At 33.8% G+C, this 26,264-nt stretch overlaps 1 protein-coding gene across 1 annotated transcript in view; it reads right to left on the bottom strand.

The window, feature by feature from the left end:
- Window positions 1-26,264, bottom strand: part of LOC108907559 (sodium/potassium/calcium exchanger Nckx30C) — a 140,566-nt gene that overhangs the window by 6,090 nt on the left and 108,212 nt on the right. Inside the window, exons 5-6 of the mRNA XM_018711297.1 lie at window positions 18,765-18,969; window positions 12,062-12,314 (exon numbers count right to left, since the gene is read on the bottom strand). Coding sequence (XP_018566813.1) covers window positions 12,062-12,314; window positions 18,765-18,969 — 458 coding nt within the window. The remainder of the gene's footprint in view (window positions 1-12,061; window positions 12,315-18,764; window positions 18,970-26,264) is intronic.

Genomic DNA, 26,264 nt, shown 5'->3' with positions numbered 1-26,264 from the left:
GCCCAGTCGCCCAGTGCGGCCGTGTTATACGCCGCACTATGGGCGATTTCGATTTTTTTTGGTTCAAAATCGTAAATCTCGGAGACAAAGTGAGCTATCAATGCGCATTTTTTTTTTATATTAAAGCTAAACATTTGTAGATTTGAAGAAAAATAATCCCAAAGGTATCCACCCACTCCCGGGGGGTGTCACGAAGGGGAAGGGGTGGGAAAATCGAAACTTTTTATTTTTCACTGTATTTCGTCGTTATTTTCCCAAAAAATAGTACATAAGGGTGGGGTTTGATACCTACCAGTCCCTGGCTGACAAGGCTAAAAAAAATTCCGATTTGTATACAATTAACCCTTATCCAGAGGTTAGGAATTTGGAAAAACGGGGTAAATGTGAAAAAATGAGACTAGAATTTTTAATAGTATATTACGTAATAAGTGTTGTAAAAAGCATTTTATGCACGAATGGAAAAGTTACGCACGACGTCGCACAGCTTGGTAAAAAAATCGTACAGTTTTCCTAGCAACCGCCTAGCAACGGTCAATACAATACTGTTTGTATAATAGGAATCTTACATTGATCGCAGACGGTGTGTTTTTAAGTATTTACAGTAGTGGTCGTAGGTAAATACCTTTTTGAAACATTGAAAAGTATTCTAATAACTAATTATACGAATCCTTTATTAGACAAACAAGTCTCGTGGTACCACCCCCCTAATAGGGGTGAAAATGAAGGGGGAGGGGGTTGAAATATCATGAAAAACCTCGTATTTGATTTTGACGATCGCTAAATCCGATTCTGATCGACGTTTTTGCTTGCACTTACCTTTGATTCGGATTTTTTTATCATAACCCCCCCTAATAGGGTTGAAAATGAAGGGGTAGGGGGTTGAAATATTGAAAAATTATGAAAATCTCTTATTGATGATGAAAACGAAGTGTTTCATGATATTTCAATATTTCAACCACCTCCCCCTTCATTTTCACCCCTAGTAGGGGGGTGGTACCACGAGACTTATTTGTCCAATAAAGGATTCGTATAATTCGTTATTAGAATACTTTTCAATGTTTCAAAGAAGGTATTTAAAAATTCTAGTGTCATTTTTTTACATTTATCCCGTTTTCCCAAATTCCCCCCCCCCCCTCCGCCGGGGTGGAGATACCTTTGGGATATTTTTTCCTCAAATCTACAAACGCTTAGCTTTAATTTAAAAAAAAATGCGCATTGATCGCTCACTTTGTCTCCGAGATTTACGATTTTGAACAAAAACAAATCGAAATCGCCCATAGAGCGCCGTTTTCCCGCGCGCGCATTCTTCAACTGGGCGTATACATTTCTACCACCTCCACGACCAGACCTGTACATCATTTTTAAAAATAGTTTTTTTTTTCAAATCTCTTTTATCTTTCATTGTACTTGTAGTATGGAATAGGTACGCTCCACATATTGTTTTATTCACTTATCAGACTGATAGTACTGAATAAACTAAGCTTATATTTTTTTAGGAAGATTTTAACACTCGCAAAGTATTAAAAAGTGAAAAAATAGTCACTCGCCTAAATTGTAACAATGAATGAGATAGGTGACATGACTTTACCAAAATAAACATAAACATAAACCTAAAATACACCACAGAAATGAAAAAATAATCTAGTACAGTAAGAACTCTGACTTTTTTGTGAATAATGCAAAGATTAAAGTGATTTTTTTTATTTCATAGAGTTTCTTGTTATAAAATCAAGGATTATACGAGTGGTTTTATAATAGTTACGAATTGACAATTAGACGATTGTCTTCAGGGCATGAAAAATTGGGATTGGTCAACTAAATGGCGGTAATTGAACTTTTCATAAATAAACAATTACGATATTTGATTTGATTCCCTACATGTTGTACAATTGTAATATATTTATTGTTACAATCAAATATTTTTATGTTAAACAAATACAATTTCAATTTATTGAGTTTGTTGGAAGCAGCACTGCTTCCAATGTCCACATTAAAAATGATGTATGTAAAGAGGATATTGGCTTTTTCGCCCGTTACAAATAGAACAATTTTGTTTTGAATGTCCTGTTTTAATGAATTTCACAATTTAATATCAATCAGTGTAACACCAGTGCAATTTGAATTATGAACTAATACACGAACGTTTTGACAGTTATTTATTAATCGCTGAGAGCTCGTGGCTAAATAGCGCAACATTTGTAAATTTTCCTGTCGCTACCTAAAAATATACCAAATGGTGCGTACACATTATTAAAAGTTGCTGTGCAGCTTTCATAGCAGTTATCTCCGGGTTGGTTGCCATATTCTTGAAGTTTCGAGAGAGATACCGCTCTTTCTTCAGAAGAATATAGAGATAGCACTGCTCTATGGCGTGCTGGTGCAAGGGTTGTACTTATTGGTCCGTTTGGGTTTCTAATTCTTTGTCTCATTTCAAATTATCTCGATTCTTCTGGACTTCCATTGCTTCCCTGCAGTCTTAGCCAAAATCTTCTTACTATAGAACTCAATATTCAAGTAACACTTGTGTAAGTAATCTTGTACTGACATCCTGTTTTTCCAATACTTTGGAGTTTTGGAGCAGATCATTCCTGCAGCTTGTCTTGGGGAAGGTTGTTCTTATGTTCCTTTAAGGTGTTGTAGATGGTGTTGATCTTGTGTTTACTTAAGACTTCAGTGCACTATAAGGACTAGAACGACACAAGCCAATGCTTGAAACGCAGTAGATAATGCACATAGCAAATAACAAACAAGCCAAAGGACTCGAGACTTTCCAGTTTCAGATTTGCTTCTGAAGAAGTGTTAGATACTCCATACTTTTCTAACAAACAGTAAACAGTCAATTAAGGTTTTCTTACATTTACCTATGTAAAATTTACATAGACTGCCTATTCCTTTTCGTTTTATGGGCAAATTTGTGTTGTATCGAGCGTTAGGCAGCGAACTGTAGTATGCTAATAAACTTCTGATCGGAACGGTCGGTTTTTGCATCGTATCCCATAATTTAGCGGTTTAGCTGGACTGGCGAGCAGTTAAAATTTTATTATACTAAAATAAGGACGACGAGCCGGAGTATCTGCTTCCGGTTTTATGTGCAGTAAAAATATTCGAGTGCCGTTAAAAGTCGAGCACGCTTTATATGAATAATTCCGAACTTTATGGCCGCATAAAATAACAATAAGGGTAACTATACTAAAATGGTGATGTGATGTGTTTGCAGTCGAATAGTGCGGTAAGTAGATGAGCTGCGGCGGTTCTGCCCGCTTTAAATCGATGTTTGTAAACTACAAAACTAAAACAGCTTTTGTTTTGTCTCTTATAGTAAGTACACGTTGCGATTTACAACTAATAGTGTACTTAACTTATATGTATACAATAGTCTACATAACTAAAGGGATGGTTAATGGCTCATTCGATTCGGGATGACGATTGACGATGACGTCTAGAAAAATGTGTATAAAAATCGTATCCGCACATAAACAATTGTAGAAGTTATAAAGAAATGAAGATTAAAAAAGGGGCTCGGTTTTTTTTTGGAAATAACTTGAAAAATGCAAGCGTTAGCGTCAATTGAAAAAAGATCCTAAAAGAAGAAGAAGAAGAAGAAAGAAGAAGATCCTATAAAACTGTCCCAATTCCAGAATCTCTATCGTCATTGTTAATTGTTTAATTTAATATTGAAAATAGGGTATTTAGATTAATTATTAAGATAAATATTTACAAAAATTAAAAATATATCAAATTAATTGATGTTATGTTTTATCTGCCTTGTTTTCTGAAAATGATGAGGAGCCAAGGTGCGATTTTTTTAATCATAGGAAAGAGGGATACAGTCTCCAAATATTTGACTTCTTCTCTAAACATATACAGGGTGACAAGTAAGAAAAGCGAAGGTATGACGCCACCGTATCAAACCGAATACCTTCCTCTCAATTTATTCTTCGGATCGCGAGGTACGGGGTCCAGGAACCCCACGTATTTTAATTTGAATTGCCACCCAAGGCATTTCTGATACAACCGGAATTCCAATCGCGCGTCCCTCATATATTTCTTCGTCGCGCTCTCCCAGCGGGCGGCCGGCCTTCGAATTAGTAAAACAGCTGAATAGCGGGCTCTTCCTGCTCTAACCCGATCAATATCAACATCAACATTCCGTGCTCACAGTTGCAGCCCCCTGCCCTACTCGAAACAGCTATTAAGATCGTGGAGATTGTCTGTTTGTTAGTCGCGATCGATACCAGGAGTGGGTCCTTTCATTCAGCGTGGAAAAATTCGCATGCACACGCCAAACCAACGCCAACTACAATAAGGCCGGGTCTCATGGCTGGAAACCTCTGTGACGTCAGCTGAAGTCATTTTGTTGGCGAACGCACCACAATAGTACGTGAAGTTCATACGATGCTAATCACAGACCACTAGACTGGCTTATAGAGCGACTTTGGTGAAAACACTTTGGAGCCTGATTTGGAGCCCAGCGCTCAGTCGTGTCCTAGCATTTGATGTGTACGCATCGCTGTGATTTCGATAATTAGACGTTTTATCATGGGCAAGTGTATTGTAAAACATTGTATAAATAGAGGTGATCGAGTTGGTTAAGAGAGGCGAAAAGTTTCCTTCTTTAGGTAAGTAAAAAAAAGGAATATATAAAAGGTAAATATGTACGCCATTTTTCGGTTAACGTCACAAGTTTCCAGGGTTAGCTTTATAATTTTGTTCGCCCACATAGTGTAGTGATTAACGTGATATTGTTATTATAAAATAATGAATGAATTACTGTAAAATATTTTTAGTAATTATTTACTTTATTTGAGTCTTAAATTTTTATGAAATTTTACCAATTCCCGTCATTTCGAGATAGCTGAAAATTAATTAAATANAAAATACAAACATAATAAATTAACAAATAAAATACTTAGGACACCTTACACCCTTGTAAGAACGCCCATGGAAACAATGTCAAACTTACTTGTGAAAAGAAGTAGCACATATTTGGCTCTTTTCCTGTAATTGTCGGCATATTATACGCCGCTTTGGCATTTTTATTGAAATTAGATAAAAAAACAGTTTAAAAAGACACAAAACACTGAACTCGGCTAATATCTATTTCACAACAATAGACTGTAATAATGGCGTCCCCTTTAGAACCGTTTACTACCAGGCAATGATGCCACTTACGGCGTTTGTATTGCTAGGAATTTCAATAATGTATTTTTTTTCAGATATTCAAAATCTATAATTATAAAACAAGTTGCAAGAAAATAGTGTCGTAGTCTTATGCATATTACAATGTAACTAATTTGTAAGTCGAGGTCAAGAATGAGGTAGATCCTTGTACGATAATCAATTAAAATGACCGCTGTACCTAGCTATAAAGATAAAAATGTAACATTGGCATCAATGTCAAGGACATCACAAAGTACCAATGTTTGTAAATACACATATGTCAACACTTCACTATCGAATGTAAATAAAGGCGTCCCCTTTATTTATTAGTCTGAGGTAACACTAATACTGAATACATAACCTTATTTAGCTTATCACGTTAGTTTATCGGTTTCTGCTTAGTTTTTTGATTAACCTTTTATTAAACATTTGTACTAAATCATTAAAAAATAATGTACGAATTGGTGATGAAAATAGTTTACAATTAACAGATTTTCAGCTAGAAGTCTAGAAGTCTCTAGAAAAAGTTTTTTTGTAAAAACTCATATTAATTGTAAGAAAAGTTTAATTGGATATATCATAAAAGTTTATGTATTTGAGGTGCTTTTAAAGTAATTCAGTTGTTTACGTAAATCCAGTCGTTGTTCAATCATAATAACTTCCTGCAAATTTAACAGTTCATGCCTATTATGGGCGCCATATTCGATCCGTTATTTTAAGATTCGATAATTTGACTCTGAAAAATCAGACAATGGATTTAAAAAAAGTCCCCAGTGAGCCTTTTCAAGTTAAAATGAGTGATTCTGGGATCGTTAGTATCGATTTCTTAATAATGTCTACGATTTTTTACCCTTACGGGTGCCTTGTTGAATCCACCAATTTGAGATTCGATAAATTGGTTCTAGAATATTATTCGGAATCTACAAAAACCTCTGAAAAGGCTTTCGGGTAGATTTAATTGCTGCGCTATCTTTATTACTGATTTTTTGTGAATTTTAGTGGCTTTTGGGCGTTATAGGAGCCGTATTGAATCAGATCTCCTAAATATATCTTTAGAACAGGCTTGTGTTATTCCGGTTGATAGTGATGATAGCAATGTAGATGAGTTTCAAAATATCTCTCCAAAAGTTTCAAATATAGCAAGAGATTTGCTTTGTTAATTTTTAAAAAGGGCAATCGACATAAAACTCTCTAGTGGGAATACTCCATAGTGAAAGCTTCACTAATAGTTGCAAGACAGATCGAATTTCCCAAGTTAATTGTAATTTGTCTTTGAGTGGAGTAATAAGAATAAATATATTCTAATTTTAGGTGGTAGCAATTTTTTTTAAATGTTTAAACCCAATTAAGGAGGTTTATCGGGTACGGACGTCCGTCTAAAGTCTAACGAAAGTTTCTGTAGATTCGCTAGTGACTAAAGTAGTAAGCCTTTAGATTTGGCAACGTTGCACTTGGCTGGCGCGCTCGGCTCGGCACTTCGCTCGCTCCCGTTCGATCATCCTGTTTGTTTCGACACCTGCGAATTTCAAATAATACGCTACGTCGAGACCGCGGCGTTGCCGCTATCACTCATATGGAGGATAAGTTAGTCAACTACAGCAGATTGAAGGAGAATTATTATAAATTATGTATCTCACAAGTACCTAATCGATTTCTACAAGCTTGCATACGGTTCCTTAGATATCGGCTTCCTATTTATACAAGTTGCTGTGGAAACTGTTCGTCAATTGTTGCGCATTCTAAGTGTTAGATAAACCTCCTTAAATCCTCAGTACGATTTTATTCTATGACTATGCCTATTTCAAGCCCGTGAGTTCTATTTTCGTTAAACTTTCACTGATGACCAAAAGCCGGATACTTTTTATCATCGACGGTCTAATTTTGTTTGCAAGGTGTGTATATCATCAGCTTATCGATTCCAGAATATTTAATATAGGTCAAATATGTTGCCGAACCGTGTGTATTGAGGATAATAGCGATTCTTTCCTTTCCTCGCGAAAAACGAGTTAAGATTCCCTTCCCGCAGTGCCGTTGGAAGCGTAATCGATACGCATCTGGGTGTCGGCGAACAGCAGGGCAAAGGAAACGCCGGAATACCTTGGAGTAGGCCTCGCGGGGCTTCATACGGTCGGAGATTATCGAACTGAGTTCCGCCTCGCGTTTCGTTCTACGTTGTAATTGCCATCCTAAGAATTCTCTTTTGAAGGCGCATGAATTTGTTCCGAGACATCGTGATAACCATAACCATGGACCTATATACAGGGATGGCCAGAAGTACGGAATAAAATTCATATCTTTTGAATGAGTTAATTTTTTTTAAAACGCCGAAACACGTTAACTGATTTTGATTTTTTCCCATCTTTCGGTTATATAGTAATTAATTTTTCTTCAACCCCCTAACTCCCAGTTACCTCTACTTTTTTTTTCAAGTGGAAACATAAGGCATGAGGGGGCTCGTTGAAAAGCTTATAGAAAACCGAATCCAGCCAATCCAAAGTGCTGCTCTTGTTCTAGCGGCCAACGCTTCAAGGTGTGTTGTTTAATAATTTACGCTGGACCTATATTTTAACAGGCCTCGCGCCCGATTGTTCAGGAACGGCTCCAATTTGTGTACATACAGTCTTATAAGGAAAGAGAGTAAAGATTTTATTAATCATTAATAGATTATCGAGGACAATAATAATTTTTTTATTAAGTAGGCAATAATTTTTAGTTAATAAGCTTAAACAATCTTAGAATTACCATTCCTTTATTATAAAAGCAGATATAATTTTGAAAATTCCATGTAGTTTCTTCTTCAAAAGCTTAAAAAACGTATAACTGGAATAGTCAACAGTCTAATGTTTATATTTTCGCGTTAACAATACGATACGTAAATTACCCGCTATTTTCAGTAAAAAAGATATAACTTGAATTATTTTTTTACTTTGGCGAGTCGTATTAATTTAAAAAACACTGCCTAATTACTAAAATATATAGAAACTCGCTACTAATTACGTTTGGAGAATAATATGTATAGTAGGGTGGTCCAAAAAGAAAAAACTATTTTTTTTTCGTGTCTCTTGTGAAAATATGTTAGTTTATCATGTTTTAAGAGCCCCCTCAAAAAATCAGCTCAAAAAATTTTTTTTAAAGGTCGCTCAAGATTTTTAAAAATTTCTAAAATCGTCAAAAATTGAATTTTTTTTTGTTTATTTTTTTCCCGTTATTTTATCATTTTCTAGGTTGAAAAAAATCTCGATTCTCAAAATTTCAAATCGATATTTTAATTTCTAAAGGTCACTCATAATTATTTTAATTTTCAGAGTTGAGCGACCTCTAAAAAATAAAAAATTTAAAAAAAAATAAAAAATTATAAATATTTGATACTCGCAATGCGGTAGTAAATTTTGCCTCGAGACATTTATTAAGTGTCTCATGATTAATTTCTATTATTTTGTTGATCAAATTCAATGAAAAAAAATTGTTAGTTCGTTGATATTTATTTTTTAGAGGTCGCTTGAAAATGTAGGTACCTACCTACACTACTTTGAAAATTAAAATAATTATGAGTGACCTTTAGGAATTAAAATATCGATTTAAAATTTTCAGAATCGAGATTATTTTTCAACCTAGAAGATGATAAAATAACGGGAAAAAAATTAAACAAAAATAATTCTAATTTTACTGATAATAAGTCGCACTATCGTCTTTAGTACTGTGAAGGTCATTTGTTTCGAAAGCTCATTTTTTATTTTTAAGCAAAACAGAAGGGGATGCTATCTCCGTAAACAACAATCTGAAAAAATTTGTTAAAATAATATATAAAGGCTATACTGTATACTCTGCATCGGACCGTGAACGCAATTGACCATTCCGATACTGTTTTTAAGAATATCATATTTATAACTGTATTATTTTAACATATTTTCTCAAATTATTGTTTACAGTTATTTGCTACCTATGTCAGTTTTTTCTTTTTTTAAAGAACGCCATATTTACGGAGATAGCACTACCTTCTGTTTTACTTAAAAATAAAAAAAGAATACCTTTTGAGACAAATGACCTTTACAGTATTAAATACAATAGTTCGACTTATCGTCAGTAAAAATTGGAATTTTTTATCAGTTAACAAAAAAATTATGACGAGTTAAAGTGAGAGTTATCAATAATTTTATATGCAGAAAACCGTGATTTTTTCAACATTTTCATTAATAACTAAAAAATGGGATAACAAAACCAACTGAAATTTTAGCACACAATAAAGTAATAGTGAGGCAATATCGAAATTTCTAATTTTTTGCCCCTACGTTTTCTTAATATCAGTTTCCAAACTCAGAGGTCTATTTCATTTATTTCGATAGTAAGTAACTAAAAATAAGCAAAAGTTGATTGTCAAGACAATATGAAATTAAAATCGTGTTAGTTATATTCATATTCTAGAATCTATTACTTTTTTGGTCGTAACTTTTTTCATTAAATATCCAGTGGTTTCCTTCTTACCGGTANAAGACAATATGAAATTAAAATCGTGTTAGTTATATTAATATTCTAGAATGTATAATTTTTTTGGTCGTAACTTTTTTCATTAAATATCCAGTGGTTTCTTTCTTACCGGTAAGTAACTTGAAGATTTGTAGATTGAAGAAGAAATCTATCTGAATCTGAGCCAGGCTAATTTTTAAGCTGTAAATTTATTTAAACATAAATAACGATTTTATGTGGGACACCCTGTACGTAAAATTTAATCTTTATTCTTAATAAAGAAAAATTAGTACATATTATTGGTTTTTTATGCGTTATATTTACGTACTACTACTTAAGCTTTACAAAATCTTATTACTTAGGTACTTTTAAAAAATTATCCATATTTATATATGGATAATATTAGACCATTATGCTTTATTTTACCACGCATTTTAAACTAAACCAACTCTGTGTTTTCACTTTCATTTTCAAGGGTAGCGACACCTGTGACAGAGTATACAAATTAATTATAGTTAGAATATGTTAGAATCGCTACAATTCTGGTTTAGATGCAGAATAAAAATGGAGTCGTGTGTAAAATGTTATCATTTTATTTGAGGACTCAAATTATAGAATTATTAATAAATATTAATCTGAAAATTAGATACAAATGATCCTACGTGTCCGTTCTAGTGAGTGAAGTAGTTTGGTTATTGTGCCTGACCTAGTTCCGTCGTAAATGCAATATATTGACAGACTAACAGTATGATTAAAATTGAGAAAATTTAGCATTTATGTAAATTATTCTTCTGTTCTCATGAGCATTGAAATTTATCTCACTCACTAGCGGGAACCATGGCGAATACATTGATATATAATAATATTCAATTATGTTAGTTTCTTCGATGATTTGTGTCCTCATCTGAAGCTCTGTTACACGGTAAAAATATACATACTAAATCGCCCCCTTAAATAAAAAATTGCTGTTATCAATTTCTCCGATTTCAGTTTGAAGTTTCCAAAAACTCCTTTATGTTCAAAATTCTATTGAAATATAAGGAAAGTATACTCAACATTATTTTTTATAGTCAAAGTCTATTCTTCTGATTTTGTCCGAAATAAACTTTTTAATTACTATTTCATTAAAATTTGATATTTCTCGCACCACTGATTTTTCAATAGATAGCATTGCAAATGATATAATCAATTTAAATTTTACAATTTTTTAAGAAACAGCCCCACAGTCCCCCACTGTCAGTGTATTGAATTATGAAATGTATTATATGTCTGAAACTGTTAAATTTGCTACTGCTTTTTGAACCAGCTTCTATTTTTTTATGAAATACTACTCATAGGGGTTAACTTTTAATTCACCAAAAAGCAGTTATCTAAATAATTAAATTATGGCTCTGCGATTCAAATACTGGGTCAAAGATTAAAGCTTTTTCCTCGACATGACTGTTTCGGCTTAAAACATCCGCGTCACGAAAGTTGCCTGAAATTTAATGCCTCTGCTCCGCCCAGCGGGATAAAATCCAGATTTTCCCACCGAGGCAGAACTCGGGCCGAGATTCACCAGCTGACAAGCTGGTTTTGTAGCTTTCTTTGTCCTCTAGGCCTGCATGTATTGTTTGTTATCGAGGCGTGGAATTCTGGCGGTTTTGTCCTCGACCGCGTTCCGACCGAGTTTCTTTAGAAAACTCACTGGAACGGCCGCAGGAAAAAAATATCAGGGGCCCGTATCGTGCTGCGAAAACACATTTTCACGTATGAGTTAGTTTTGTACCATTCGCTTGGCGAAATTTGTTGTTTTGTTATTCATGTACATCTAGAGAGCACTGTTTGTTTACACAAATGTGGTGTACGACGGGAAGTGAATTTTATTTGATGTTTAAAAGCAGCTGGTGATAATGGTTTCTTAATTTTTTGCTTGTTTACATCTCATTGTGATCGAGAAAATAACGTAAAACGTATTTGAACCAAAAGTTAAAACACAGTATAATATAAATTAGTAAGGACTTTATTACTAACGAAATCACCAACAGAAAACACAATAATTGAGAGCATGCAAATCAAGTAATTCCAGTTTCTACTTTCGTATTCGAATTTGGTCATTATGATGTAGAAGTGGATTGAAGTTTATTTTTAAATGTGCCCAATGCTGTGAAATACTGATCAAATTGCCAAAGTCCTAGTTGTTTCCTTCAGAAATTCAAATTTCAGCTTCTAAGAGTTATAGTTAAACAATTTCCGGTTTGGTTGCCACATTGTGAAACTGTTTCAAACTTTTTTCCGAAGAAGAGAACTATATGTCTCTCGAAACACCACGAAGTCTAACCCTGAGACCTGGCAACTTGTCCGGAAATTGTTCAATCGTTGATAATTACTACGAAAGCTTGCTAACTAAGCTACTAGGGGTTACGGCTAGCTATAATAGGGTTAAGAGAGTACTTACCCGACGGTAACATCGAAGATGTTACTGCCGACAGAGGACGAGACCGCCATGTCGCCGAAGCCCTTCCTGGCCACGATCACGGAGGTGATCAGGTCGGGGATGGAGGTGCCGGCGGCAAGGAAGGTGAGACCCATCACCTCGGGCGGGATGTCCACCGTTTGGCCCACCATGTCGGCCCACCACACCATCAGGTAGGAGTACGCCGCTATCCATACGATACTCCCCAGGAACGTAACTGGGAAGAACTTCTTACCTGGAACAGAAATAGATACAATCAGTGACCCTTCCCTTTGATTCGTCCTCGACTACTGAAGATTCAAGTTTTATCTCTGTTTGTAATTGGTGGAGAAAGAAGATAATGAAGCTAGAAATGATTTTTATATGATAGAATATTTTAAAAAGAAACTACAAATTTAATATTTTGAGACTAAAGACCAAGACTAAAGAGAGTTTGGATTTATGTTCATCACATTGGTGATTTTTTTTGACTATCCACAAGAACTTCCTACATGATAATGTCATAGAGCCATAGCAAATGCAGTGTTCTTTATTTTAATCGTTTAATTAATAATGTCGTTGTTGCTTGAGTTTAACTCACAGAACGATCTTTAAAGTACTGTTGTATCTAACAACATATCTAGATCAAACCTGTAGATAGGATATCAAATGTATTTTTCCGACCTGATATAGCAATTTCCGTGAAGCTTTACAATATCTACATTGCACCATTTATGGTTTTGTTGTCCACTTTTTGTGGAATAGGTTTTTCCTTTGTTATTCATCTTCTATGCAATGTTACGCATACTGATGTTCACCATTTGACATTCAGACAGAGAATGACCTACGGCGCACTATGGGTCAAACGGCATTTTTTTATGTCAATACCAAATATCTCGAAGAAGAATTAATGAATTGTTTTATATAGTTTTTCATCCCCTATTTTGGGTGTGGAAATGAAGGGTGGGTGAATAGGTGAAAAAAGTGAAAATCGATTTTCTTCGTTAAAAAATCTTATATCTTCGATAAATACAGTGAAATTAAGACACATTTTGGTGGAATCAATGCTTAATTGAAACAAGCTATGGAAAAATTAACGAACATATTTTCATCCCTATTTTAGGAGTGGAAGTGAGGGGTGAGGGTGTGGAAAAATGAAAATTAAAGAAAATATGCATAAAAGGTTTTTGTTGTCGCTGAACACGAATAAAAGCATCACTAAAACAAAAAACTCCTTTTCAGGAGCTGTTTTTATCATCCTCTGATTTAGGGGAAGAACTGAGGGGTGGGGGATTGAATAATAAAATTGATCTGAAATATTACCAGTCTTTCAATTCTCTGATCTTAAATAACATGGTAGACCATTTTCTTATCATCTGTAAATTTCAGGGTGATTTTTCATTACCCCTTACTTAAGGCAAATGGCAATTTGGGGTTAGGGGTGGAATGTAAAAAGTCAAAGAAGGTACTTGTTGAGGGTTTTTGTGGTCCCTAGATTCGTAAAAGTTTATTTTTTTATCGTCAAACTTTACGTGTAGTTGAAGAGATTTTTTTGTTGATTTTTGATACTTCATATCCTCACTTCTTATTTCTACCCCTGAATAACAATAAAAAAAAAATATTTTTTTACATCAATTGGTTAGCTTACTGTAAGAAAATGCGTATGCTTACAGTAAGCAAACATTCATTTCTGTGTTAAAACGCAGTTTCTCTTATAACAAGGCATAAAATTACAGCTCTGAACAAAATATATTCTACACGTATTGTTTTTATAATTTGTATATTTGTATACTGATTCAAATATTTAAAAAATCCCGCGCGATTTACTTATTCGGAGAAGAAGAAGAAGAGGAGATCTGGAGTAAAGTGTTCAGTGTTCTTAGTTCTTACTTCTCAATCTTAGGCTTATGGTGAGTTAGGAAAAGAGAGGTTATGTATTATGTTATGTTATGTACGAAAAGAAGCGTTGTTAAGATTTATGTCTTTATGGAAAAATAAAGTTTTAGAGAAAAATATAGTATGCCTTCCTGAAACAGCCACCCAGATAGAGCTTCCTACAATAATTAATTTAATATTAATTTTTCCTTAATTTGTTTCAATTGAGCATTGATTCCACCAAAATGTGTCTTAATTTCACTGTATTTATCGAAGATATAAGATTTTTGAAAGAAGAAAGTCGATTTTCACTTTTTTCACCCTTCATTTCCACCCCCAAAATAGGGGATGATGACATTCGCAATAATTTTCCCTAAATCTGCATCAAATAAGCTTTAATTAAAAAAAATGTATAAAACGATTCGTTAATTCTTCTTCGAGGTATTTGATTTTGACATAAAAAATGCCCATAGTGCGGCGATAGGATGGTAACGTTGCCACTGCGCATCAGCAGCTCGTGAACAAGATGAATTTGGCCAAGCTGTACGTTGACATAGTTTTCAGCAGATTAATGAACTCATTTGAGTATCTTGTAGAGACTATTTCATTACTTAATCGTATTTGCCTCATGGAAAATTAATATTTTCATTATTTCATACTTCTGATAGTGTTCCAAATCCACATACAAGATGAAAATAAACATGAATAAACGTGAGATATTCGACGAATGGTGTAATTATTTTTGGTGTGTTAACTACAGACATGGACCTAGTACAGGTGATATGTAACTGCTACATCTATGTAATGGTGGCTGCCACTTGAAACTTAGAATAATGTCCTTTCTCATAAGTCTTAGAGTACACAATTTGCTGCTTATTTTTTCTAAATAGATTCACTGAAAAACTCCTCTCTGTCTAATGTAAGCTCGACCAAACAGAAATAAGTAGAACGAACACACTCTAATACAAACATTTTATCGTTATTTAGAGTAGCGTTACATGAAGGCAAGTTATCTCGTGCTGATCGTCGCGTGAGACTAACAATTTTAATGGATTAGAAGGACGATCTATTAACTTTTGAACTTTCGGGGGGTTAAATGGCGCCCGACCACGTAACCATCGATTTCTAAGCTGCTTTTTACTAGTCCGCAGGTTAATACGCAATCAAACACAGTATTTACTGTAGGAGATTGGATTTTAATCGAATGAACTATGTACCAAGCGCTGTGTGCAGCGTAATATTATTATCTACTTTTTATTTGCATCACTTCGCCTGCCGCGCAGTGTATAAAATGATTACATGTTCATCATGTGTCTGAAAAAGTTGCAGAGGCGTAAAAAATGAGGAAATGGGATGCAGGAGGATATCATTTAGAACGTGGTGCACGCAATAGTTTATTTTCTTTCTAGATCATCTAGTTTAAAAATCTGCTGATTCCTTTACTTTCTACAGGAGGTTCTCAAAGATAAGGTAGACAAGGAACGATCTAATAATTTAAATAGAAAGAAAAAGAGGAATTCAAAAAACAAACCTTTGGTTTATTCAAACTTTGATGTTTCCCATTTTTTCCCATACAGAAAGGCAAGAAAGATAAAGGCTGTAGAATGTTATACTCGTAGGTACACATAAATACAATGTAATGAAATTTGCTGGAAATAACTGACCTTATTAGTTCCAAGTCAAAGCCCAACAACTTCTAAATTATTAGCGTTCTTCGCGAAAAATTAGTGTGTCACGAAGGGTTACAAGGTTTGCGTGTCTAAGCGGTGGTTGGTGCTAAAAGAAAGTAGTTATCGTTATTCGTGGATGTTTCGACAATAGCTAACGTTTATTTGGAATGGACACTAAGATTTATTAAAAAAGGAACAAACCAATATTTACTTTTTAATATCATCATTTAGGTTCTTTTTATTAAAGAAATAACTGCCTATAAAATATCCACGTTCCGATTTTCTTTTGAATAAGTATTATAAGTCCATTTAGAAGGACCACAATGACCAAAACACCAAAAATAACTCCATTGCTAAGTCTTCATCTAAGGTCATTTCTTTTACTGAACCGGAACCGGAAATACGCACGGCGATGTGTTATTCAAATAACTCGACGTCCCTGCATGTTATTATGTTAATCGGTTTTCAGAGACATCCAAACCCCTCACCTCCCATGCCTTGATATTCGTTTATTTAGAGAAATTTCCGTATTATATACCTCCAGGCATAAGGGACATAAGCATAAGAATTTGCAATTGGGCTGGTTTGTTTTAAGTTCTATGTGAGATAGAGATGTTTTATACATGAACTTTTGAGACAAATATTTTAAATAATTGACACTTTTGATATTACAAGCGCAGAAATTTTTGAGGCCATGTCAGCATGAGATCAGAAGGGGGATATAGGTTTCCTAGTAACATATTCCATAAATAAGTACCTAGTACATACAGGGTGTTAGAAGTTTGATTGCCGTAATTTTAACAGACGATATAATACATTAAACTAAACAAAAAAGCCTTATGGCATGGGTCCTAAACTCAGCCATTTCCGAGAAAAAAATTATCAAAATCTCCAACTTGATGTACAAAGTTCGATTCATTAAAGAATACTGACATAACTGCGTGCGTAGAATACCATAAAATACAGTTTATCACTTTTTTGAACTTCTTTATGCTTACTTCTAAAAATTAACGAAATAAATTTAAAATTCGATAAAATTCATATAGAGCAATGTGACAACGGCGCGGGGGATACCACGAGGTACTAAGCTGTCCAGCATTACGCCATGCAGTTGATATCTGGAATTGGACCGTGTCTGAGTGTTCTTTGCGTACCACTATTACCTTTTCTTGAGGTGTTTTCCAGCGTGCGCGAAAATTGGATTCGAAGGTGTCGTACGTGTATCGAAAATGCTGATGGACAATTTGAGCATATGTTGTAGTTTGTTTTGTACCTGTGTTTAAAAATTACTGAATTTTGCTTTTTGGTAAGTACCTACATTATTTTTAATACGTTTGATTATTTGGATGACGTGAATCTTTGGGTACTTTAATTACATATTTTTTAAATCCATACTTTGATTAAAAGTCAAGTTCCTGTTTTAAGAGATTACTAAAATTAGAGTTACAATTTAAGCACAACACTATCTTCGCACTACAAAATCTACATATTTTGTTTTATTTATTTAAAAACTGGAAAACAATTGTCTTGAAATTTACTAAATGTTTCACAATAACAGTTGTTTACATTTTTTCCGTAGGACAAGTCTACCGCGTGCACACGTGGTATGCACCCCAATATTAATACTCCCTGTATTTTGAAAACTGTTAACCTTACGCCCCTGCAATATACAACTTTTTTTGTTCGTTTATGATTACTCTATCTCATGCTGAAGTAAAGGCAGTCAAACTTCTTACACAATGTATATCTACTGCGATCTTTGTAGTATAATAAAAAGATTGAATGAAACAAAGAGTAAAGCCATAGTAAACAACGATTTCTTTACTTTGGTAGTAATAAGAAATGTACTATTGCTTCACATTTGTGCCGTCATCATCTAACGACGTCACTGTCAGTAGTAGTGTCAGTTTGTACTCCAATTTAATAATTTTGCGTACACTATTACGTACAACACGGTACGTTTCCATAAATAATGGTGCGCCTCAAGGCTCTAGGTTACTCTCGCTCCCACACTCGGCCGCGAAAAGTGACGATTTGCCATATCAAAGGCTTCCTCGCGAGCCGCGAAGTGGCGAGCCGACGGGCCCGACGGGCCCCTCGCTCCTTCCTTTATCCCAACGGCAACGTCGTATTCTCAAGGCGATCTGTTCGCGCCTTCTATGTGAAATTTCCACATTAAAGAGAGTCCTCCCCGAAAATTGACTTTTTTTTATGGGAGAGAGATACCCGAAGTATTATATCCGATATTTAGACAGAGATGGAGACAAACGTCAGTGAAGACGTCAAAATAAATTTTGCCATTTGCCGCGTTTTCCCGACCGATCGGGACACGTTATTTTGCCGTTAGGCACCGATTCCGATCCTTTAGAAACGCGACATTGGTGGTAAAACTTGATTTGAACATTTTCAATTTTGTGTTTACATTCGCGAAGACCCAAGGATTCAAGCAGCCTGTGCAGGCTTTACCCAGCGTTAGATCGCCGTAGCTTATTTTGTAAACTCGCGACTACGAAGTCGAAGGTACGGGGTTCGAATCGCGGGCGGGTCGCATTTTTTTTCAAAAATGTTACATATTTTTTACTAACCCACAGAGAATGCACGCAGCGCGGCTCGAGGGCCGAAGGCCCGAGAGGTAAGTCAAGTCCGCGCAGCGGACTTGCCTACCTTTCTAGATATTCTTTATTTACGTTGACGACTCCAGTTATCTGTTGTCTAGTTTCCATTTAATTAAAACTTTTCCTGGAATTTTTAAACGAATAAGTGGATCAATGCTTTGTCACAAAGTTTTGTGTAATAATGGAAGCAGGTCATCACCAATATTTATATTTTATGGTTTTCTGTTTATAACTAATTCTTCATTCAGATTATTTTCGATCATTTTAATGTACCTTTATTGTAAAACAAACACTTCAATAGAGCAAAATCCTGTGTCCGTTTTAACCTATTTTATTGTTTTGTTCAAAAGCTAACACTTTTGTGAAAAAATAAGAGGATAAATTTGTTTCAAATTAAGACAATTTTTTAATCTTATTATCTCTACCCCTTCTAACCAAATCTTCATCAAGGAACTAAATTTTTCATAATTTTTTGCACTTATTTATTACATTTGTTGTAAATTTGAGGTTATATGGAAGAGGTCTAGGAATAATGGACGTACTAACCTCTAGGCGATCTCGTGTCCGGCAGAGTGAGCCACAGTGGGAAGACAATGGGTGCTAGGAGGACGTAGGTGATCCTCTTGCGGGTACCAGAAGGCCAGCTCATGTCCATGGCTTCGGGGGGCTCCTCGTCGGCGTCTCCCACCTGCAGACACACCACTGCTTGTGAGGTCAGTGATTTACGCGCACGCACCGACGACATGCGCCGCTAGAACCAGAAAAAACATATATCCCACTCGGTCGGAGGCGGCGCTGGGAGCGGCGGGGGCTTGCGGACAGGGGGGCGACAGACACAGGACACCAGGACATTGAGTAGCAATGGCAGATGTGTGGTGATAGTGGGATAGGGTGTACGATTCTGCTCGTAGAGATATATCCAGAATGTAGATAGGCTTTCAACATTTTGTGTTATTCATAAAACTTGAGTCTTTCTTTTTTTTGTTTCTTATGCCACGTAAGTTTTGTGTAATAAGTAAAGTTTGACACTTTAGTGCATATAAAGGCATTGGCGTAACTGGAGGTTTGCATAGTGGATCGAGGATCGTTCAAGCTAAAAATCAATTTTTTACTGAAATTGTCTATCAATTTAATCTTCTTTATGTGAAGGTTATGATTATTTTATGCTACGTTGGAAATTTTTGGAAAATTCTGACAATGAAAGTAGTGTTTCAAAAAAAAGTGTTAAAATCATATTCCAGCTTTGTGAACTGTGTTATGACAAAGTATTGTATGCTGTTATTTGCTTCTGGATAAGCATCCCCAATCGGCATTCTTTTTTATTTAAATTAACTAACTTTTTGTGTTATATACAGGGTGGTCCGTTTTTCATGGCTCACCATTGGCATCTGGTGAATCGTAAGATACACAGGGTGGTTCAAATTAGAAAAAAAAATGCGCTTAGACAACTATATTTTATTAATTTTTTAAATAAATTATTGAATTTGTTTAATTTTATGGGTTATTCTTCAAATAAAATAGTAGTGCTACAAATTGGCGTTTTCATAATTTTATCCTCTATCTGTTACTATCAAAATCCAATGTGGTGCCCTTAAGAGAAACAATTGAATGTTGCATAAATGAAACTAGTGGCCGTAGAAATTTTCTTTCGACAAAAATGGATTCATCTTATTTTCTCATCCCCCACTACCAAATTTCAGTTCTTTCTCTTGTGAAATATGAAAGCTAGATGGCATTTTCTAAAATCGCTATTTTCAGATTTTTCACAATATCTCAGGAACGGCAGCGGATATCTTTGATCTGTTTGGTTTATTGGTTTATGAAACTGAAATGGCGCAACTTTTTTCTAAATTGAGCCACCTATATATCTTACGGTTTCCAGCATGCCAATGGTGAGCCATGAAAGCGGACCACCCTGTATGTCAAACTTTTTATTTGATATTGATGCTTTCTAAATATATGAATTAAACCTTTCTATCAATTTATTTTTTAATTGCAAGCATTATTTTAAATTTATTAAATGCATTTGTATGTAGTTTTTTCATTCATTTTATCTCTCATTGTTTTAATGATGAAAATTTGATTTTTAGCTTGTGTCTCGTCTTCTCAATTTTTTTTATTACAATTTTTCTGTTTTTGTATGTTCCAATACAATATATTTGATACAGTTAAATGATTTTTCTTTGTGAAGCGATTTACTTACACACAAATATCAAACTCTACCTAAATAAGGGTTTGTTCATGTTACAACGAAATTCGCAATTTTTATGGGGAAAAAATGGCGGACACAAATTCGGGAAAAATTTCAAACAATTTCAAATTATTTCACGAATTTCGTTCATTTTCGGCAGAACTCAGGACGTACATATAATTAGTGAGGTTATATGTCACACAATAAACATGAAAATAAAGAATTATTAAAAAAACTATCGAGTTGCATAGTTAACAATAAATAAAACTTAAAAAGTACTTAAAACGAAACGTAAAAATGTAACTTGTACATATTTTTGAGGTAATTTATCACTCAGAATATTACCTATCTACAGAACAAGAAAAACAAATTGGTAAAAATTTCCTAGAAATTTTCTGTAACGCTTCGTTTTAATAATAAACAACATAATTACCTACAAACGCTATTTTTCCGATTTAGCAATAATTTGTTCGTATTCGTTCTATCATGAACCAGTCTTTAAATTGTTACTACGTACAGAGTGTCTCATAGAAAGGCTGGCGGAATCAGAAAATGTTATCAGCAAAACAATTGAATATAAAAAGAATATATGGTCGAAACATTTTTTAAGAAGAATAGATCCAGTAAGTATTTTTTACACAAAATGATCAAGAAGACATGAGAAACATTTTAGCGATATTCCAATTTCCAATGAGACCGGCAATTAATTTTACCAGTATTTATTTATTAGTATCCTCGTACATTTTAGTTGTAATGGATAAAATTTTAATTACAAATCCAGTGATATATTAATTTCGTTTCATACATCCGTGCTTCAAAAATTTCGGAATTTCAAATAGTAAGCTTTGGAAAACTGGAACAATTGCTGTTTAAACAAAAAGTGACTGACAACACATCTCACAGGCATTTAATATACAATTTTTAAAGTAACTATTTGATGTAAGTAGTCCATTTTACAGATCATAATAATTGTTCTTCAGAAAAAACTTTTTATATTTGTGGAACCACCTCTATTTTAAATAAGAATATTTTGTTGATTATTTGACTTATATAACATCAAAATCATGTATTGCTGGATTTATTATTAAAATATTCATGTAAGCAAAATATACGAGGTTAGTTAGTTGTAGTTAAATTAATTTCCCGTAAAAATGAAAGTTCAATAAATAATTACTATAGCTGAAATGTTCCTAGTGTGTCTTATATTGTTTTGTGCAAAAAATACAGGGTGCTTTTTTTCTTAAAAAATGTTTTTTTTGCTCATATATTTTTAATGTGATTGTTATTGCTTTTCTGGTAGCATATTCTGATTCTGCAGGACATTTTACGTATGTCTACATTTTGCCTTTTCTTGACAGCAAATAAGTAAATTGCAAAAAAAAAGAATAACCCCATTAAAAAAATATTGGGACAGACTAGTTCTAATGCACTGCAACGTCTGAAAGCTTCTAAAGCTTATCACGAACACTAACGAAATATATGGCACTAGAATAAAATTGTTTACGATGTTCCGGAATCCTATATAACTTAGCAACAATGCAACCACTTGTCATGCAATATGGTAATTTTTGCTATATATAAACGTTCTTAACATTAAAGGCTCTCTTATTAAGATTGATTCGAGCTACTAGACGTTAAATTTGCTGGATATATCTGAACTGCACCGAGCAAAACGCGTACAAACTACCCCAACGCATGTAAAAAGCTTAATCCTTTCAACAGTTGACTTTAGGTGTGCTACAGCGCCAAATAATTTACTACTACGGAAGCAAATTCTACGAAACTCAGTTGCAATTGCGACTGAACGATGTATGTTGGTAATAGTTGTATTTATTTACAAATGGAAATGGCGTGTTGATTTTAAAATACTGTGTGGAACTAATGGGTTTGGATAGCGAGTTTGACAACGTAATACCTGATTTCTTTTTCAAGACGTTAATGAACAATTGAAGAAAATGTAAACTTAAAAATAGAATATGCTATTAGATATATTACCAGTCTATTTTAAAGTTTGTTTATATAGTATGGTGTAAATGAAAGGAATAAATACATTATTTCGTAAATCGGTGTCTTTGGACAATAATCCTGAAACAGGACAACTTTTATCTTTAAGAGTGCGTTAACGATTCACGAAATAATGAATTTATAACTTCCATTTGCCCCGTAGTGTATAAATATATTTTTTATTTGCGCAGAAACTTCCATTTTTTCATGGTCATCAATTGTTGCGCTAATCAATACAATAACGTTTTTTTTATATATTATCTAAGATTCTAAGCTTTTTTTCTTTGCCATACAAAATAGAAAAAGTCAGAAGTAAATACAATTAAACCTATTGAAATTGAATTTGGTTGCATGAGGAAAGTAATGTTGATAAACAAGCAGTTTTTCAATTTTATTTCAATTTTGTAAGTGATGAACTTATTCAGTTGGATGTTTTAGCTGCTCTTTTACTGTTTGAGTACATTTCGTGATATCTTGCAAATTGTATAGTGTCAACTTACTACTTAGGTCTCGAGACTCAGGAGTTCCAGAGAATATGGATCAGGACAGCGCAAGACATGAGAGTGACAGTAGTTAAGGAAATGATATAAATAAAAAATGGTAATACATTTTTAATAAAATAAAATTGGTAATAATAATTAAAGCAATATAATTTTGAATTCAATTTAAAAACAAATATAGGTATGGTATATAATATAAGAGATAGTAAGACCCTCACAAACTGGTGACCTCAACTACAAACACAACAAATTAACAAAAGGATTCTATATATTTAAAAAGAAAAAGAAGTTCAAGGAACAAAAAGTGGAAGCGAAACTGAATCCTCGGAAACGGTACTAAAATATTCCCATGTCAAGAAAGATGAATCGAAATCTTGATTCTTGTGGTAAGGTTGCTACACATAATATAAACCTACTCTCAATATCAAAACTAAATTAAATACTTAACTACTTTTAAATACTTCAAAACGAATGACACAAATGAAATGATTAATGAAACTTTACAATCAAATTATCACCGTTTTGGATAACAAAACACGAAATTTGGTTTAGTCAAATAAAAGCACAATTTGCATTAGCTAAAATTTCGTCAGAAAAAGTTAAATATAATCATGTAATTACAAATTTACCTTTAGAAGTAATTTCAACCGTTTTTGATATCATTTCAAACCCCCCACAATAAAATTTATATACCAAAATTGAAGAAACTATAATTAACTGGTTATCAGTCAGTGAAGAAAAAAGACTAGATGATTTATTATCAGGATCAGAAATGGGAGACTCCAAACCATCAGTCTTCTTTAGAGAAATGTTAAATATCGTTGAATGTCAAAAGAACAATCTAACTCAATCTTCACAAATCAATTTCAAAATTTAATTGACGACATGAACCAAAAACAACAATTTTTAGAAAATCAAATAAACACAATGCAAAATCAAATTTCATTTCAACAGTTCGTTTAGAAGTAAGTCACCAAAAAGATATTATACACAACAAGACAAACAAAACAATTCTCTTTGTTATTATCACAATAAATTTAAAAAAGAGCAACTAGTGCGAAGGACCTTAGTGTCTCTTATATGAGAAATTAAAAAATAATGTTACCATGACAATTTTTAATGAAAACATAAAAATAAAAGATATAAGTTACAGCTAGAAGCAGTTGTTATTCGTCACAAAATACGTTATCTGATATTTTGTTGATACCACATTTACCCCGGTCATTTAAGGAAGGGGTGGAAGAGAACTGAGAACGACATGTAGTGTGGAAACAAACACATTCGCATTAAATAATCCCCAGAGAGATACAGGCTCAGCATCACCCCACACTGCGGGATAGCCATTACATGAAGAGATTAAAGTATCCGTTTTTCTGATTTATTGATTTTTTTTTACCGACTCTTCAAACATGGGGCGACGGACGAGTCTTATCTGTCCATTACCACGTTAAATGTTCGGCATCAGAGCGAGAGTGAGGGGTAGTTTCTGTGTTAAATTAACTAACGTGGACCTATAAAAAATGGTGTCTTTGTGGAATTGTAATTGTAAAGTTTGATTCTTTTGACAAGCGACGGGATGCAAAATAATTATTTATGCAATAACTATCTGAATTAATTTAAAGCACGAATTATGGTTAAAGAAGGTGGTTCTTTAGATATTCTACATTTCCATTCATAGAAAATTCCAAAAAAAACTCTTAGAACTGAACAGGTGACAAAAAAGACTCACTTTGTCAACTGAAAATTTAAATGTTGATTTTTGATGACCGTTTTCGAAAAAGATATTTTGTGTTGTTTCTAAAAATAACGTACCTTCGATACTTCTGGTAGACATATGGGAAAAATTAGGAAGGAATCTTATTTTTCAAAAATAGTTTGGGGCATAAATAAAATTCCCTTTGAAAGATGGCGCTGCCGGAAATAGAATAGAGAGATTCAACAAAAAATTGAGATAGATATAGGTTCATAAAAAAACGACACCTTTCTTCTTCTGTGTGTATTGGAAATGGTTCAATACAATCCGCTTTCCGTCAAATACATCGACAAAGTATTGTTTACTGTACGCTTTATCCTTTATGACACCCTATAATGGCCCTAAAGGATATAAAGTTGTATACGATCCGTATCGTATCAAATGGAAGAGATAAATCGACCAGTAATTACGGCTTGTATCGCTCAAAGAGCCCCCGCCGTTGATAAATGGAGTTTCGTGGTCTGGTAGACATAAAATCAAGAAATGACCAGGTGGATTGCTAACAATGCAACGTACCGGCTATGGGAATTCCACAAAGGGAATAATTCCGTTTTCACGTATAAATATGTAGTCAATACCGAATGGAGTGGTGGTAATTTGAATAATTTGTTAGAGGCCATTCCTGCCCAAGATTGTTCGAATACGCCATTTCTATAATACTGAATACTCTTTGACTTCTGAATAATTAGAAATCTACCTCTTTTCATAAATTGTTAAATATTTCGAAAGGGAAAGATACAAATGGATAAATTTAAAGTCTAAAATTACTACTAATTTTTCAACCAGATTCAATCCACATTCCAAAGTCAATAACGCAGAGTATTTAATTAAAAAAAAGACACAACGTAAGAGGAAATTCTAAAGATCAAAATAGGGCAACTGAACCAAATATGCCTTAATGAGTGTAAAGGGTGTTAAAGTTTAAAAAAAAATCTAGAAATTTTTATTTTTCGATCGAGAATTTAGAAAAAACTATTAATTTTGTGGTCTAGAGCCTAGCCCAAGAACAACAAGGGCAGGGCAAAAGTTTGTAACTAATGCTAAATCTGTAACTAGGGATGACCTGGTACCACTTTGCTAAAAAAAAAGTATACTGAATATAAGTCGATATCTTGTACCGTTTTTGAGAAAATCGAATTTTATTAATATACATTTATTGTATCAGAAATGCGATATTAACATTTTTGTAAAAATCTTGGTTTATACGAAAATTGAGAGAACTGTCAACAAGTATGGATAATTATCAGTTAGATATTTGTCATAAATAATTTTGACACCATTCGTTGATATAATATCATGGAGGAATTTAGTTGAAGAATTTGCATATATTGAAGCTGTTCGGATTTACGCCAACCGCTTTCCAAATAGAATTTGCATATTTGAAGTGACAAAACACCCATTCAGACAAAACAACAAAAAAAATTTATCATTAATATATGGATGGGAATAATTGGGAACTACTTAGTAGGGCACATATCATTGACATTGATGGCACTTTAAATGGAGATAAATACCTACATTTACTGTAAGAACATCTTAATACATTATTGGAAGAGGTCCCTTTAAATATTCGAAATAACATGTGGCTTATGCACGAT

This window comes from Anoplophora glabripennis, unplaced genomic scaffold (assembly GCF_000390285.2).
Source record: "Anoplophora glabripennis isolate ALB-LARVAE unplaced genomic scaffold, Agla_2.0 scaffold276, whole genome shotgun sequence".
Lineage (NCBI taxonomy): Eukaryota > Metazoa > Arthropoda > Insecta > Coleoptera > Cerambycidae > Anoplophora > Anoplophora glabripennis.
Note: the sequence above shows the minus strand (reverse complement) of the source record. Positions and strands in the feature narration are given on the sequence as shown.